Source organism: Tripterygium wilfordii, chromosome 7, assembly GCF_013401445.1.
Source record: "Tripterygium wilfordii isolate XIE 37 chromosome 7, ASM1340144v1, whole genome shotgun sequence".
NCBI classification, from domain to species: Eukaryota; Viridiplantae; Streptophyta; class Magnoliopsida; order Celastrales; family Celastraceae; genus Tripterygium; species Tripterygium wilfordii.
The window spans coordinates 4151854-4166972 of NC_052238.1; the positions used below are offsets into that span (position 1 = coordinate 4151854).

The 15119-nt window shown below is 38.9% G+C and overlaps 4 protein-coding genes across 6 annotated transcripts; 1 reads left to right on the plus strand and 3 right to left on the minus strand.

Moving 5' to 3' along the window:
• The first annotated feature begins 283 nt into the window (after positions 1–283).
• LOC120002103 lies at positions 284–2633 on the plus strand. Of its 2 annotated transcripts, none has more exons than XM_038850696.1 (2): positions 284–914; positions 1998–2633. In XM_038850696.1, exon 2 carries the CDS (start codon positions 2035–2037, stop codon positions 2350–2352), a length of 318 nt encoding a protein of 105 aa, XP_038706624.1. In that variant the 5' UTR covers positions 284–914; positions 1998–2034; the 3' UTR covers positions 2353–2633. The 2 variants fall into 2 exon arrangements, with proteins under 2 accessions (XP_038706624.1, XP_038706623.1); XM_038850695.1 differs by having other exon boundaries at positions 294–914; positions 1936–2633.
• Positions 2634–2876: 243 nt separating this feature from the next.
• Positions 2877–4590, minus strand: LOC120002101 (pentatricopeptide repeat-containing protein At2g13420, mitochondrial-like). The gene has a single exon (XM_038850692.1). It carries the CDS (start codon positions 4525–4527, stop codon positions 2932–2934), a length of 1596 nt encoding a protein of 531 aa, XP_038706620.1. The 5' UTR covers positions 4528–4590; the 3' UTR covers positions 2877–2931.
• Positions 4591–4896: 306 nt separating this feature from the next.
• Positions 4897–6083, minus strand: LOC120002102. Its single transcript, XM_038850694.1, has one exon. The coding sequence runs from the start codon at positions 6047–6049 to the stop codon at positions 5519–5521; it is 531 nt and encodes a 176-aa protein (XP_038706622.1). The 5' UTR covers positions 6050–6083; the 3' UTR covers positions 4897–5518.
• Positions 6084–6540: 457 nt separating this feature from the next.
• Positions 6541–14778, minus strand: LOC120002100 (tRNA uridine 5-carboxymethylaminomethyl modification enzyme MnmG). Of its 2 annotated transcripts, none has more exons than XM_038850691.1 (13): positions 14399–14778; positions 13182–13333; positions 12720–12811; positions 11722–11835; positions 10682–11012; positions 10231–10410; positions 9806–9886; positions 9348–9566; positions 9070–9212; positions 8226–8392; positions 7599–7816; positions 7325–7417; positions 6541–7151 (listed from the first exon to the last, which is right to left on the minus strand). In XM_038850691.1, exons 1-13 carry the CDS (start codon positions 14610–14612, stop codon positions 6957–6959), a joined length of 2199 nt encoding a protein of 732 aa, XP_038706619.1. In that variant the 5' UTR covers positions 14613–14778; the 3' UTR covers positions 6541–6956. The 2 variants fall into 2 exon arrangements, with proteins under 2 accessions (XP_038706619.1, XP_038706618.1); XM_038850690.1 differs by having other exon boundaries at positions 14372–14778.
• Between the last annotated feature and the right edge of the window lie 341 nt (positions 14779–15119).

Below are 15119 nucleotides of genomic sequence, written 5' to 3' on the forward strand. Positions count from 1 at the left end.
CCACTTTTTTGGGTTGGGCTTTCTAAAACGTCCAACATGACTCGCTTTGGATAAGAAGCATGAGAGAGTGCTGGGGCGGGTAATAATCCGTTAAAATTCGGGTCGGTTAACAAAAAACCCCAATCTGCTCCGTTAGGGTTTTAGGCTCGGGATGGGTGGGGCTGGAATTGTCCTGGACCTCCTGGTGAAATTGTTTGGAATATTTTAAATCTCAGCCATCCATTTCGTCTGATGGCTGAGATTTAACATCATTAAATCGACATCTGAAACCAGAGAATCCCAACAGATCAACACATGCTTCGTCTCCTCTCATCGGCGACGGCGACGGCGACGGCGACGACTCTCACAAGCGACGATGACTCACGTGAGCAAGAAGATCAGAGACGACCCACTCTCATACATTATAAATCTCCACTCTCACTCTTTGAGTTCTTCTTCGCTTCTTGTCTCAACTTTATTTGCAAAGCAAGCAGATCGACGATGACGCTGCTAGACAAGTTGATTTTTTGCGGAAGTTTTTTAAATTTTTATTAATTTTGTTTCAAATTGCATCATACGGAGTATTACAGAAGGGTAGAGGGAAGCAGGAGACGGAAGGAAGATATGAGAGCCTAGACTGATTAAATCTCAGCCGTTAGATGCAACGGATGGTCCAGATTTAAAACATTCCACATAATTTCGGCAAAGACCATTACGGCCCCATCCCTTTAGGTTTAGGCTCCCTTCCTCTTTCGCCTCTTTCGTTAAGTAACGTAAATACATTCTGCTCCACTCTGCTCTGCTCGCGATTTTGTGTTATGGAACTCAACAGGTAAAATAAAAATCTAAGTAGGAGAAAGGAGCGGGAGTCGTTTCCATTAGAGCGGCTTGTTTCTCGCTTGAAATCGTGGCCGAAGATTCTGACATCATTGAAGGTAAACGCACTATCCCTTGCCTTCAGAAGTTCGTTTCTACTTCCGCGCTTTCCGTTTCTTTGAATCATTTGCCAATTTTCAGAGAAGCTTTGCCTTACATGATTCCTGCGAGTTATTGAGATGAAATCGCTTTAGTTATTGTTGATATTCCTAGATTGGGTTTTGCTTGAATTTGAACTTGGGGATGTTTTATCTGGCTGTTTGTTTTGGATTGTAAATGCTGAGTTTTGTGTTTAACAGTTTAAGAGGGTTGCGTAGATGTTGAATGTCTTCCATATTTTCGAGGGCTGATGATTATAGATTATTGGAGTAAAATGGCTGTTATATTTGGATGTTGTGTGTATATTTTTCTTCTAGCAAAATTGTCAATTTGCACCCATGAGTGTGTATATATGCAGTTTTTGATAATTTTCGTGAGTATAGACCATAGAGCATAATCTAAGGATGCTCTCAAAACTCAAAAGGCTTTAGATTCTTGAGCGTTATGTTATGGGTATGATGCAGGTATTACTTCTTAGAAATGTGATGGACATTATATGTTGACTAGAGTTTCTTATTTTCGTGTGTGCATTGTACCTGATTGAACTGATGGAGTTGTGCATTTGCCTGAAACTTGTGGGGTTCAAATTGTTGTTGTTTGCATGTATTGGGCATTCTTGTGGTGTTATGTCTTCCAATGACCAGCAATCTGATAGCTTTAGATTGTTGGGTAGGTAGCTATATAATGTATTAGATAATATCTGCCTGTCTCTTGTGAGTTGTTAGCACTGTTACTACAAAATTGTGGTTTCATTTGTGCACCAAAGTTATGTTGCCTCTCTTGTGGAAACATTCTCGGGCTGAGTTCTTAATCAGACAAATTGCTTTTGTTTGATGAAAATTGTCGATTCAGTGTACCTACTCTTGATAGAGAAATACCAATTATTTTAAAAGCAGGCTACAAATATAACTTAGCATGAATACTCATTTCATCTTCTTTTCTTGACTAGTTTATCTGTATTCATTATTTTTTTTGTTCCAGCTTCATGTAGTTGGGTTGATAATTATATAGGGAGTGCCCCTCCAATTTATTTATGTCTACAGCTTTCCTCAATATCAGTCTGCAGAACTATTGTGAAGCATGGCAACGGAGCAAAAAGAAGACGATCAGCAAGTCACTAGTTCCCATGCTGTTAGCCTGAGAGGTAAGGTGGAGGAATGCTACAAAAAGATTAAAGAGAATGCAGAGACTTACCCATATGTTTGGGCTTCCTATATTACTGTGTATGGCGGTTTTTCCCTATGGTTGGCCTATAGATGGAGAAAGCTTCGCAAAACTGAAGACAGGGTGAAAATCCTTCAAGAGAGATTGCGGAAACTCAAAGAAAGTGAAGTGTCTGCAAGTTCTGCCGCAGCAGTTGAAAAGGCCCCACCTTCTACAGATAAGATTGCCAAATAGATGCATGCTGTTTCTCCTTAATTCTCGTGAGAATACAGAATTGAAGATTTGGGGTGATCAAGGAGTGAAGTTAGGAAAAAAAAATCAATGATTTTTGTCAAAATTTGGTAGGCTAACATGTTTATCATGTGCCATATTTCACCGTAATTTGTCATGCGGTGACACTATATATTGCTCTGTTCCCAGTTGTTTTCTTATGCAAGTTTTGAATAAATTTCCAACATTCCCAATTGGGAGCTTGGAAAGGAGGAATAAAATTTTGAATAGCTGAAATTGGAAGATTGAGAAAGAGTCATTGAATGCTTTATTTTAAGTTTGGACAAGCTCAATTGCTTCATAAGCTGTTATGAACCAACTCTTCTCTGCTGAAGCATGTTAGCTCTAGCCACAGAATGCAAGGACAAAGTGTTATTCTCAAATAAGCTTGAATATCTCCTTGTATAGGATGATTTCTGAGTAGATAACTGATCTTTATATGAAAAGCCAGAATAATTTAGAAGAATCAATAATCGAAGCAAAAACAGTAAAGCGTCAAATTTTATAGCCAAGGACTGTATTAAGCTGTAAAACAATGTTACATTATCTTCTATATGGTTTCAAGTGATAATTTTGGAACTCAGAACGAAATGTTATTGACTCTTCATCCAGCCTTTTCTGCAATCTTCTCCAGGTTCTCAACTTGTCAGATTGTATTAAGCCCCGGTACAAGGTCTCAAACGTAACCTTCTGAGGCAGCAAACCCTTCTCTATCATCTCTACAAAGAACTGGCAAGCCTCTTTCCATTTTTTCTTCTCACATAACCCATGAATCAATAATGTATATGAATCCAAATCTGGCCCTGTATCACTCACTTTCATTTCATCCCATATCTCCTTGACAACCTCCATTTGGTTCAACTTCATAAACATGCTCAATAATATGTTGTATGAGTTCAAACTAGGGGAGCATAAACCCTCCTCCTTCATCCTCCTATACAATTTCAAGGCATTCTCTGAGTAATTTCTTCCCCTGTATTCCTTGAAGAAAGAGTTATAAGTTGCTGCAGAAGGACTAACCCCATTCCTCGTCATCTCTTCGAGCAACGCCTCGGCATCCTCAAGCCTCCCACATGAACAAAGACACTTGATGACTGAAGTATATGTGGCCACGGTTGGAGAAATACCCATCTGCTTCATCAAGTTTAACTTATCCAATGTTAATTGCGGCTTATGGGCCCGACTGTACACATGAAGCAATATGTTGAAACTCATGACATCTGGCTCAATCCCTCTCTTACGCATTTCATCGAACACCTTCTCTGCTTCCCAAATAGTCCTCTCGAACCTCCACTCTGGATGCAAACTCGACTTCCTACAAACCCCATTCAAGATCACATTGTACGTCACCACATTTGGTTCGATCCCTTTCGCAATCATCTCTCTCAAAAATCTCTCAGCCCTGTCAATCCTATTAATCTTGCACCATCCGTATATCAAAATAGTATACATCCTCACATTGGGACTAAACGTCCACTTCCTCTGGTTAAAAATCTCATCCGCAACCTTCGGGTAGCCATACTTACACAAGGTGTCGAGGAGGAAACAAAAGGCGTCAACATCGACCTTCTCTTTAACAAAGATCTCCATGTCATCGAACGCTCGTATAGCCTGTCGCGTAAGTCCCGCGGCGATTAGTCTACGAATCATAATAGCGAATGTTACGGAGGTGGGCGCGATTTTTCGCTGGTCCATGAGAATAATAAGCTGCCAAGCGAGATCAAACTGGCGGACCTTGCCGAGAATGTCGATGAGAAGATTGTACGAGGCAGAGGAGTGAAGTGGCTCGTCAGAAGGGAGGGAGAGGGAGTAGTGGAAGAAGGATACGGCAATCTTGGAATTGTGGCGGAGGCGGAGGAGAGTTTGCTGGAAGAGGTTAGAAGAGAAGGCAATGCCCTGGAGCTGGAGAGAGGATTCCATGGCGTGGAAGGGATTGTGGTGGAGGAGGAGAATCTGAGCGAGCGTGTCGGCGTCGGTGGAGTGTTGGAGAGTGGGGAGGTCGATGCGGAGTTGTTCATGGTCGGCGGAGTCTGAAACGGTGTCGTGTTCTTGGGCAGAGAAGGAGGAGGCGAAGCGAGATGAAATGGAGGGAACGAAACGAAGAGAAATGTCTAGTGAAGTGACTGACCTAATCGCCATTTGAATTGAAATGTAAGAATTTCAAACGAAGTTCACATATTTATATGCATATTTAAAAAAGTCGGCCCAGTGCGCAAATGTCACTCTCTGTCATCTTTCTGCCCTGAGTCTCAGCCTAAGTCTTAACCAATAATGTGTTATCTTCCCACGTTGAGCCTCACTCAAGTCTCAACTGCGTCATGGTGCGTTCACTTGATTAACTTAACTAGTTTTGTTGAGAAGGCATGAGTGCCAATGTGGTAGAATACCCACATTGTTTTCTAACTTGAAGATCTTGGCTTCAAACTTCATTGATCAATTTTTATGGAATGGCAACATTTTACCAATATAAAAGCAAAAGTTGGATACCAAAAATGTGATCATGTAGAATTGTAAGATTGAACATGACTAGTTTCATTCAAAACTCTATTTATATTCAAAACGTACAAATAGTGTAAAGGCAAGAGGAAGATACAAGAAAAGAAAAAGAAATATTACAATAGAACAAGCCTAGCTGATAGCATTTGAAGATCTGCCCAATGAAGGAAGGAGAAGTCTCAGTATTTAACAAATCACAGAGCAAAAGAAAGGATATCTCTGTGCAAATGAGTACATATATTGATATATATCACTGTTTCTAAATGAGTCAGGCAGTTTAAATTGACCAACATCAAGAGAGCCATGCCACTGAAAGATGAAAAGATGGAAATGCAAAGTTCGATTACACAGGCTTGTAAGGATCGGAAGGCAGGGATCTAAATCTATAGGAGTTTCGTGTCTAAAACAAAATTGCGTACTGCGTCAAGAAAAGAGAAGAAAAGCTCAAATCCATGGAAAAGAGGGAAGCGGTTTTACCCTGCTTTTATCCTGCATTGCAAAGAGACTGTTTGGTGCGAAAGATTGATCTGTGCTTTGTACGAGGAGTGATCGCCATGGAAGAGAAATTTTGTCATTTTCAGGGTCTGATGCATGAAATAGTCAAGAATCCACAATACCCACTTTGGAGGCATATTCAAGATGCCATTGATAAAGCCAACGGCATTTCACTTTCGTGAGAAGCAATGGAGGAATCGCTTGAATTGCTCAATGAATGACGCATCATCTTTGTGTCATTCCCTTGTTGTCCAGCTTCATGATCTTCCCCTCCCAACACCACAGGAGGCCCGAATTGGACGTGTCTACCATCATTTTCCAGCGAATCAGCTTCTACGGTCACTTCAGCAGGCTGATCCCCCGTTGTCGTCACAACTTGAGTCGCATTTCCACCACCACCACCTCTTTCACCGCCGCCTCCACCACCGCCAATGGCGACCCTGAATCCGCAGGCTCGTGAAAGGATTCTGTAGAAGCATGTGAGGAACCAAAACATCCAAGGCAAGCAAACAAAGAAGACGCCAGCAATAGGAAGCCAAGATGTGGACTCAGATTCAGGGAGGATCATGTACAACATGAGAAATGTGCCTCCGGCAGCTATGGAGATGAAGAGAAAGCAAGAGACGAGCCATATGAATGCGCGTCCTGTTTTAGGATCTGGTGCAGGCATTTGTTGAGTAGGTGAGGGGATCAAATGATCAAGACCCAGCTGATTTCTTCTTTGTCATCATCCATGTTGTCTGTTCAGAGTTCCCATTGAAATGGCGACCATAGCGTCCATTAGAGATTGTTTGTGAACAAGGATTGCAGAAGGCCTGGATCGATGAGGATCTTCACAGAGCAGACACATTCAATTGTTTCACGTAAAACATGGTCTGTGTCAAAATCTACAGAGAGAGAAGAGAGAGGATCGGATTCAATGTTCAATACCTCGCGAAAGTGATTTTTAGAGGGTCCAAATATTGTGAAAATTCATTTTTTTTTCCTTTTAAAAACCACAGAAATAGCATTGGTAGCCAAGGCAATAAAAAAGCCTACTCATTAAAGCCCAATTACCCGACCACCTAATTATATTTATTAGGAGAATATTACTAGCTCATTCCTGAGCGTAGAATCATGTACAGAAACAGCAGCCTCACCCCCGCGATTACAAGCTTCGTCTAATTAATATACACACATGAATAATGGGATATGATCAATACAATAATAAACAAAATTTTGTGAAAGAGGACTATAACACAAAATTCTTACATAGATATAATTAAACAGCCACATTCCAAAACTTTAAATCGGAGTACAGCAGAACTGACCTTTACCCTTGCTGTTTCAACACTAGGAGATGGATTGACTGTATGGTTCTGTTAGTAAATGGGAAAACAAAGAAGATACAGAGTTTCGTACCCCAAATATTTGCCTTCCAAGGAATTGTATTTCCCATGTCAATGAACTGTCAGAATTCAGCTCCCTGATCTCATACAGAGGAAAATAATAATAGCTTTTAGGCAGCACACCAATTTCCTGGCAATGGAGAGAGCACGAAGGCTTCCAATATTGAAGGATGATCCATTAGGGGAATTCTAAGAGCTGATAGCTTCAGTCAAAGAAACTTCACAAACATCATCTGTATCTATCTCAGGAGAAGTCATCATCTGGTGCCTCTTCTTTTCCTGAGCTTTCCTTCGGTTCGCTTCAAGGATAATAAGAAGGGCAGTGATGTCAGCAGGGTTCACCCCACCAACTCTGCTCGCTTGACCAATTGTTTGTGGCCTGACCTGAAAGCATGAAGTTTAATTCTCATTGATCAGAATGATAGTTCAGTACAAACACAGAGATCCCTCAACAAGTTTCCTAATACCCATCACATTGTTAGAATAACAGCTACTGCTAACTGCCTTGCAAATAAATTCATCAGACGTGTTTGATGAAAATATTTTAAGTTACAAACCTTGGAGAGTTTTTCACGCGCTTCAAGAGACAAAGTTGTCATTGCATAGTAATCCAAGTTCTCAGGAAGTGGCCTATGTTGTTGATGGACCATCTACAAGTAGAGAAAGCATGGGGATTGGAGTCATTGGACAATTAGATTAAACAAATTTACTATTATACAGATAAACCATCCTTATCCAAAAAGCCGTTCGCAATGTGAATCTTTCCAAATTAGGACATGATTTACCAGCAACTACATAATGTTAATTTCCCCTTTTCTTTTTATCGCTCACCTGTTGGAGTTGGTTTTGCTGGCGAATGATGAAGCCCTCATACTTGATATCAATCTCTACACATTCTTTCTCTGCCCTAGATAATATTTTACTTCCAAAACCGTGATTATCAAGAACTTCATACTGTATGTGTGGTTTCTTTAGAAGACTCTCCAATGTTGAGGAGTCCTTAACTGGCTGACCAGAAAGTCGAGTAACTTCAGCAGCCAAATCTCCTCCTGAAAGAAATATTTACAATAACTATAACTACAGGTTTCCAATAATATATCCCATAATTAAGGGTGAAAACCTATCTTTATTCCTATCTTTATTCAGTGTCTAACCGAAGAAAATTGAAGCAAAAAAAGTAACTTAATGCAGTGAAAAGTAATTATGTGGTGATTTGCCTATATAGATTATCTCAAGAAATTGTTTATAGAATCAAAGATGGCATTCAGCAAATACAAAAGTATGTGGTGATAGGCACATTTAGAGCTAGACAGCGAATACTGTTCCATTTGCTCTATCATGGAAGTCTGTTAGTTTGTTAAACAAACTTTGAAGTACACAGTATACACATCTTTGCGAGCATGCGCGCACAGCCGCATATATAGATAATTTTATATCCAAAGAAGAAAGAACACCAACCTGAAATCCTGACAGCTTTCAATCGCTCCTTTTCTTTAGAAATCAGATCTTGCTTATCCCGATACTGTTTCCAGCGTCTATTATCTATCAAACCAATTTCACGCCCCAAAGGTGTGAGACGACTGTCAGCATTATCGGATCGAAGAAGTAACCGGTGCTCTGAGCGGCTGAGATTAAGAGTGTGAATTAACATGGAGAAAAGTTCAACAACCACATACAGCAAAGAACAACAGAATCAAGTTGTCATGTTGCAATTTGATTCTAAGAGCCTATATGCCAAGCTGCTACAACTTGCAATGTGAAACATTATTAGAATTTTTTACATTTAGTAATCAATTGAAAAATACATGAGCTTTGAGCGTCCTTAAATTTGAATCTAACTCTCTCTACTTGTGTAAGAAAATTCCTGGTAGTACAGTCAATGACATAGAAGTGATGTTGCAATAGTGTATCATACGTCCCTACCCCCATGGCATTTAAAAGCCCTGGTAAATGATGTCAACACCAGATAGATGTATTTAACAAAAACCAATATATTTAGTCCATGTTATGCAAAACATAGATAACACTCGTAACCATCATAATTGAACTTATGGACATAGTCGAGCTTCCCATTCTGCATCAATGCAAGCAGAATTTATAAGCATTTATGAGAGAGAATGCTTCAGTTCCTCACAAATGACTATTAACTTCTACTTATGATCATTGAATTTTTACACTCAGAAATATCATCAATTTCTTCTCAATTATTCCCGTACCAGTTACCATTGTACAAACAGCTGACATTAAAGAATGAAAATATAGACAGATTAATAAATTTAAGTCCAGACAAATGAGCGATTACCTTGTCAGCACGCGGTAAGGCTCCCGGAGGTCCTTAGTAACCAAATCATCAATTAATGTCCCTATATAGCTGCTTTCTCTCTCGAGAACAATAAGGGACTTACCATCTGCAAATCTGGCAGCATTGATACCAGAAATGATACCCTTCAATGAAGAAAAAATAAATTAGACTAAGGCTCAGTAGGTGCAAGGCATATGTTAGCAAAAAAATTTATTCCATAGGCCAACAATTTAATCAACCAAAAAAAAATAAAAAATCATAAGAACAATTGACAGCACCTGTGCTGCAGCCTCTTCATAGCCTGTCGTTCCATTTATCTGACCAGAGAAAAAGAGTCCCTCAAGTTTCTTTGTCATAAGAGACCTCGAGCACTGGTGAGCAGGCAAGTAGTCATACTCTACAGCATAAGCAGGCCTTAGCATGGAACAATTTTCTAGTCCTGGCAAAGTTCTCAACAATGGTAACTGTAATCTCTCTGGTAAACCAGTTGAAAACCCCTGCAATTGATCTTATAATCAAATTAGGTACCTAGCACCCAAAAAACAAAACATACTAGAATGTGGATATAACATGCATTCTCATTTTTGTTTCCTTGAATAGCTATTGAAGAACAAAATCGGAATTTACAAGAACAATTACAAACTTATCCTTCAGAAAGCCAGAACCTCTTCTTAATCATCAGTTTGCCATCATTTTTCTCAAGGGAAGGATAAAGAATAGAATCTAGCAAGCACACCTGCACATAAAGCTCATGTACAGTTCGACCTTCTGGTTCAAGAAATATTTGATGGGACTCTTTATCTTTAAATCTCACTATCTGTAAGAGGAAAAAAATATGTTGAATACTGTTACAAAATATTTAAGTTGTCTGGCAGCACAAGCACATATGACCAAAGCTTGCAAATATTATAAAATTTATAACTTATAAGAGATTCAGTAGCTTAAGGTACATGCATATCTTAAAGAAACAATACCAATGAACACGTTTACACGTGATAACACTGAACAATCAAGAGTATAAGGTAGCATTTGTAAGAAAATGGGTAAATAATAGCACTAATGATGAGAAAATCCTTCTATTCCATAACCAATTTGTTATCTAGACTAGCTTAATGACAAACAAAAACAATAATTCACTGGAAAGAAAACTATTAACCATACCTTATCTTCAATGGAAGGGCAGTATCTAGGCCCCTTAGCTTCAACCCATCCTCCATATGTAGGAGTTTCATGCAAGTTTTCCTTAATGAGCTCATGAGTGCTTTTTGTGGTGCGTGTCAAATAGCAGCATATTTGTTTTCTTTCAATGTGGGAATCAGGATCAAAACTGAACCAGCTGACCTGTCGAACAAACCTCATGGTCAAAATTCAAACCAACAAATTCATCAGTCGTCACCATCCAACACTCACATTAGAAAGAAGGTAAAGATGAAAAATTCATCTTCTCATGGAAAATATTCAGCAAAAGACATAGCATGGTAACACGCGGTAAAATCGGATGTGAAATCCACACTGGCACTTTTTTGCATAAAGCCAATAGTAAGCATCATTTGGAATCTTGCATCGTCCAAAATCAATCTATTGAACATAAGTATGAGAGTACTAAGAAGACCTCATGATCTCCCTCCTGTGGTTCCAATCCTGAAAAGTCGACAGTACGACTGTCCACACGTGCTGGAGTTCCAGTTTTCAACCGGTCAGTTTCAAATCCAAGACGCTGCAAATTCTCAGTGAGTCCGTGTGAAGCCGATTCACCAGCCCTTCCTGCGGGCATGGAAGTTCTACCAACCCAAATCTTACCACTCATAAAAGTTCCAGTAGTGAGAATAACTGAAGGTGCACAGAAGTTCATGCCAAAAAATGTACAGACACCTTCCACATTATCATTTTTCCCAACCAAAATATCAGTTACCATCGCCTCTCTAATAGAAAGGTTTGGGGTGCTGCAACAAAGGCAAATAACAAGGGTAAGTATGAAATGAATTGAAACTGACACTGAGTAAAGTTAGGGAACTGCAAGAGAGTGACAATTAAAAAGTATGCAATGATGAATTACCGTATCCTAGTAACCTAACGATATGCAAATGTGTTATTCGTAATTCCAAGGTAGAAGTAGAATTCATAAGTATATATCTAAGACACTCTGCCATCTGAAAAGTTGGATTTTCTGGTAGATACAGTTTCCAAGTACTTTCATGATTAGATCAATGGATCAGGAACTCTCTATATGTTGTACACGTATAGCAATTAGTACAACCAAATTTTTCATCACATTTTAGTCTTTAGTTTCCCTTAATTTGTTGTAATCTCCGTCAAGTGTTGCACTCAAAAAAGAAACATTCTACTCTTAAGCTTTTTTACTTCTCAGAATTTTCACCAGTGGTTACAAAGAGGCCTCAATTTTTGAACTTTGATTGGGCTACTTTAATCTTATAGAAAAATTATTGTAAATCCAATATGACTTATATATTTCAAGGAAATAATTGTGGTTAGCAACAGCATTATTTGCCCCATAATTAACACGTTAAAAGGACAAAATGCTTGTTAAACTTTTGTTCGCCCCAATTAACTAATGATGTGAATGAATGATGACAACAGCAGGACAGAGAAACCAATTTATTTTCTTATCATTGCTTTGTCAAAAGAACTTGCCTCTCCACAATGTTTTTCATGCGTGTAGCATATTCTCTTTTGTCAGTTTGTGCTCGCAATGCCCGGACAGCAGGACCTCGTGACATGTTGAGAACTCGTTTTTGTAAGTAGCACCTGAATGATGAGAATGGGTAATGCAATTACACTGTCACTTCGAATGCGAATTCAAAGTGTTAAAAACTCGGATAGGAAGGAACTGGTCCTCTTGAACACAGAACAAAGCACCAACAATATAATGATAACAGCTGACAACTAAGGCTGAGGGAAAGAATATCACAATTGCCAGGACAAGTGAAACAGATAAACAAACTAGACAAAAACAAAAGTAAGGTATGTAAATTTTGAGACACATTTGCATTAATAAGCAAATTTCATGACAAATAAAGCAAGGTAAAAGATTTCATAGAATAGATCATCATTATTTATTTTAGTTAAGAGTTAAGACAAGGAATCCAAGGATCCTACATTCCTACCAATAACAAAATCTCTTTGCATAATTCATCTTAATCAATCTAGGGGGAAAAGTAGGCAGTAATGGTATGAGCTTAAACTTTGTGTTTAAGACCAATTGGCACACTCTAAACATAATGATTGTTCTCACTTATTTTTCTTGATAACTTAATCTTCCAATGCTCACAAAGCATATTTTATCCAACCAATTACTTTATTTGTACTATATGTGGATTCTGCCATCCTACGTTCTGGAAGTGGAGCTGCCCTTTGATAACAAATAACTTGTACAAGTTCATGATAACAATTTTCAGTAAGAATCGAAGCCAAATATTTTTGAGAAAGAATAAATAGAAATTGTGCTTGCCTTTACGCCACAAAGTTTACAAACAAATTCCATTTTTTGATTAAGACAAGCATATTCGGTATTTAAATCCAGAAACAAAACTCCAGCAAATTGGTTGGGAGACAAGAAAGCACCACAAATATTCTGCATTTCTGGTGGGAGGCATTAAAATCAAGAAGCTTGTGAACAAATGAGACGTTACCTGTCAGCAACCTTCCCAATTTCTCCCCCCAGGGCATCCACTTCATGAACTAGTTGTGACTTTGCAGGTCCACCCACTGCTGGATTGCAAGGCTGAATGGAAATCTTATTTGTAAGGGCATCATCTTTTATTACACTAGCCATTTAAGTTGATAGTAATCTCTGCATATGTTAATGAATGTGCATGATATTTGGAAACATAATTTTTTCATAGAATGTATGGAATCCCAAACAATAGATGCAAAACACCAATGGAGAATAAAGAAAAAGAAAAGTACAGAAAGATATTGTAAGTAGTCCTCTAAGTTACAAAGTAAAGAATAAAGAAAGGAACCATTTCTGGAAAAGGCTGAAATCAGATTTGCTATGAAAAAATATGTGCTCTCTTATTCTAATGAAGAGAATAATTTTCGACCATGGATGAAGAGGAGTAACAGAAAAAAAATAAATAAATTAGGAATACCTGCCAAGCTATTCGATCTATATTCAGAGTGAGGAGAAGTGTTTTTGCCCCTAGACGGGCTGATGCCAGAGCAGCTTCACAGCCTGCATGTCCTCCTCCAACTACAATGACATCAAATCTCTCTTCAGCAGCTCCAACATGATTGTTCCAGTCTGCAAAATGTTGAAGGAGAAGCAGCTCAACATCCTGTAGCTATTCAAAGTTGATGTGAGAAAGCTTGAGTACGTGCATTCTATAAAAGATAAGTAAAATAGATAATCAAATGAAAGGCATCTAAAACAGCCATAAAGACACAAACCAACAAAACGATATAGATATCTAGAATTCAATCCTGCAGGAGACCCAACCACGTTTATCGGTATGATTTAAGAAGGGTTTTCAGCTTGCTTAGAAGTTAGAACCAAAGTTCATGTGTCACTTGAATACCAACAGTTTATTAACAACCAAAACATAGAGCATGCCAAACAGCTTATCGCACTCGAGAAATCTAGGAAAAGTGTGTGCTGGAGAAATTGTTTCTAGTACATTTAGCAAGTTACGAATGAAGCTGGTGCAAAATCTCCTCAGTAGAATACAGGGCTAGAAGCTTCCGCTTTTGGTTTATGGCAACGATTAAAAACCTTAAGTATCTAAGAGAGATAAAGCCTTCATGCTCATGAGTGCAATTTTGGAACTCCCATTAGGTCCCCAACAAATAAATCAAGGAAATAATTTCCCATCGACACATGTAGACTGTAGTAGAAATTTCTTGGTCCTCTCTCCAGCCTTATGAAGAACAATTAAAGCAAAAGCAGTTACATCCAGGGATTTGGCACTTACCATTATACCTATGGTACCAACAGGAAATACATAGAGTTAGCGTCACAATCTAGCTACTCGATCGCTCTCCCTGACTCCATTGAAGTGCAAGATATTCATAAAACAACTAATTTAAGAAGAGATCTATGCCATAAACTGATAAATATTTTCCATGAGTTGAAATGAACAGAACAGAAAATTCCAGTATATCTTACACACAATTTCGCTTTGGTAAGATGACTTTTTCCAATTTTGATAAATTCCAAACACAGCTTAACGAAGAAATTCAAACGTTTACTATCACATCATCCTCTACTACCGAACAACGCATAATTGATAATCCACAGTACCAAATACATGTTCGACAGACTTCGTAAAAGAATTAATCGTACCTGAAAATGATGATGAAGACGTCGTACCTGGAGAGCTTGAAGGCGACGAAGCGACAACTGAGAAACGCCGGGAGGATCTTTGGCCGGGGAAGAGAAGGGAGCTACGATGATGATTCCTTCGGAACGCGACGGAGCGGGGCGTTTGAATATGAGGAAGAAAAATAAGAGAGGAGTGAAAAATGAAAGGCGCGATAGGCAATTGGCGGGAAAGGTGAGAGAGATGGAGAGTGAGTGCCGCCATTGTCAATCAGCAAAGCGAACAAATAAGGATTCGGATTTCGGTGACTTCTTGTTTCAATTTTTTTTATCGCGTCGTTAGGATATCACATGAACTGAGGCTTGAGCAGAAAAATCCTAATGCGAGTGTGAGAGACCTATCAGCTATCACCTAGCAGGCGGTCAGGCCGTTCTGGCCCTTTTTTTTTCCTTTCTTTTTTCTCGGCTATCTAGCCCGTACTGTAAATGGGTTGGCTGGTGGGCTTAATGCCTGAATGATAATTGGGCTTAACATCTAAGAGCATCCACAATGGTGCTACTTGAACACATACTCTAAATTTCACTAAATTATATTCTCTCTCTTCTACTCTCTCCTAGGTGGCACAATTTAATTGGATGATTGGGTCCCACAACCTACACTATTCATCAACACTCCATACATTCCAACACTATATACTCATTTTCTTTATTTTCTCTGTTCTTTTTCATCATCTCCCTCTTATTTTCCATCACCTCTCTCTTCATTTTCATC

Coding starts and splice junctions, on each gene's coding strand:
- LOC120002103 (XM_038850696.1), top strand. CDS start 2,035: ATGGCAACGGAGCAAAAAGAAGACGATCAGCAAGTCACTAGTTCCCAT.
- LOC120002101 (XM_038850692.1), bottom strand. CDS start 4,527: ATGGCGATTAGGTCAGTCACTTCACTAGACATTTCTCTTCGTTTCGTT.
- LOC120002102 (XM_038850694.1), bottom strand. CDS start 6,049: ATGCCTGCACCAGATCCTAAAACAGGACGCGCATTCATATGGCTCGTC.
- LOC120002100 (XM_038850690.1), bottom strand. CDS start 14,612: ATGGCGGCACTCACTCTCCATCTCTCTCACCTTTCCCGCCAATTGCCT. Junction 8,393..9,069: donor CCTTACCGCGTGCTGACAAG/GTAATCGCTCAT, acceptor TCTTAATCTCAG/CCGCTCAGAGCACCGGTTAC. Junction 7,152..7,324: donor CGCGTGAAAAACTCTCCAAG/GTTTGTAACTTA, acceptor TCATGCTTTCAG/GTCAGGCCACAAACAATTGG.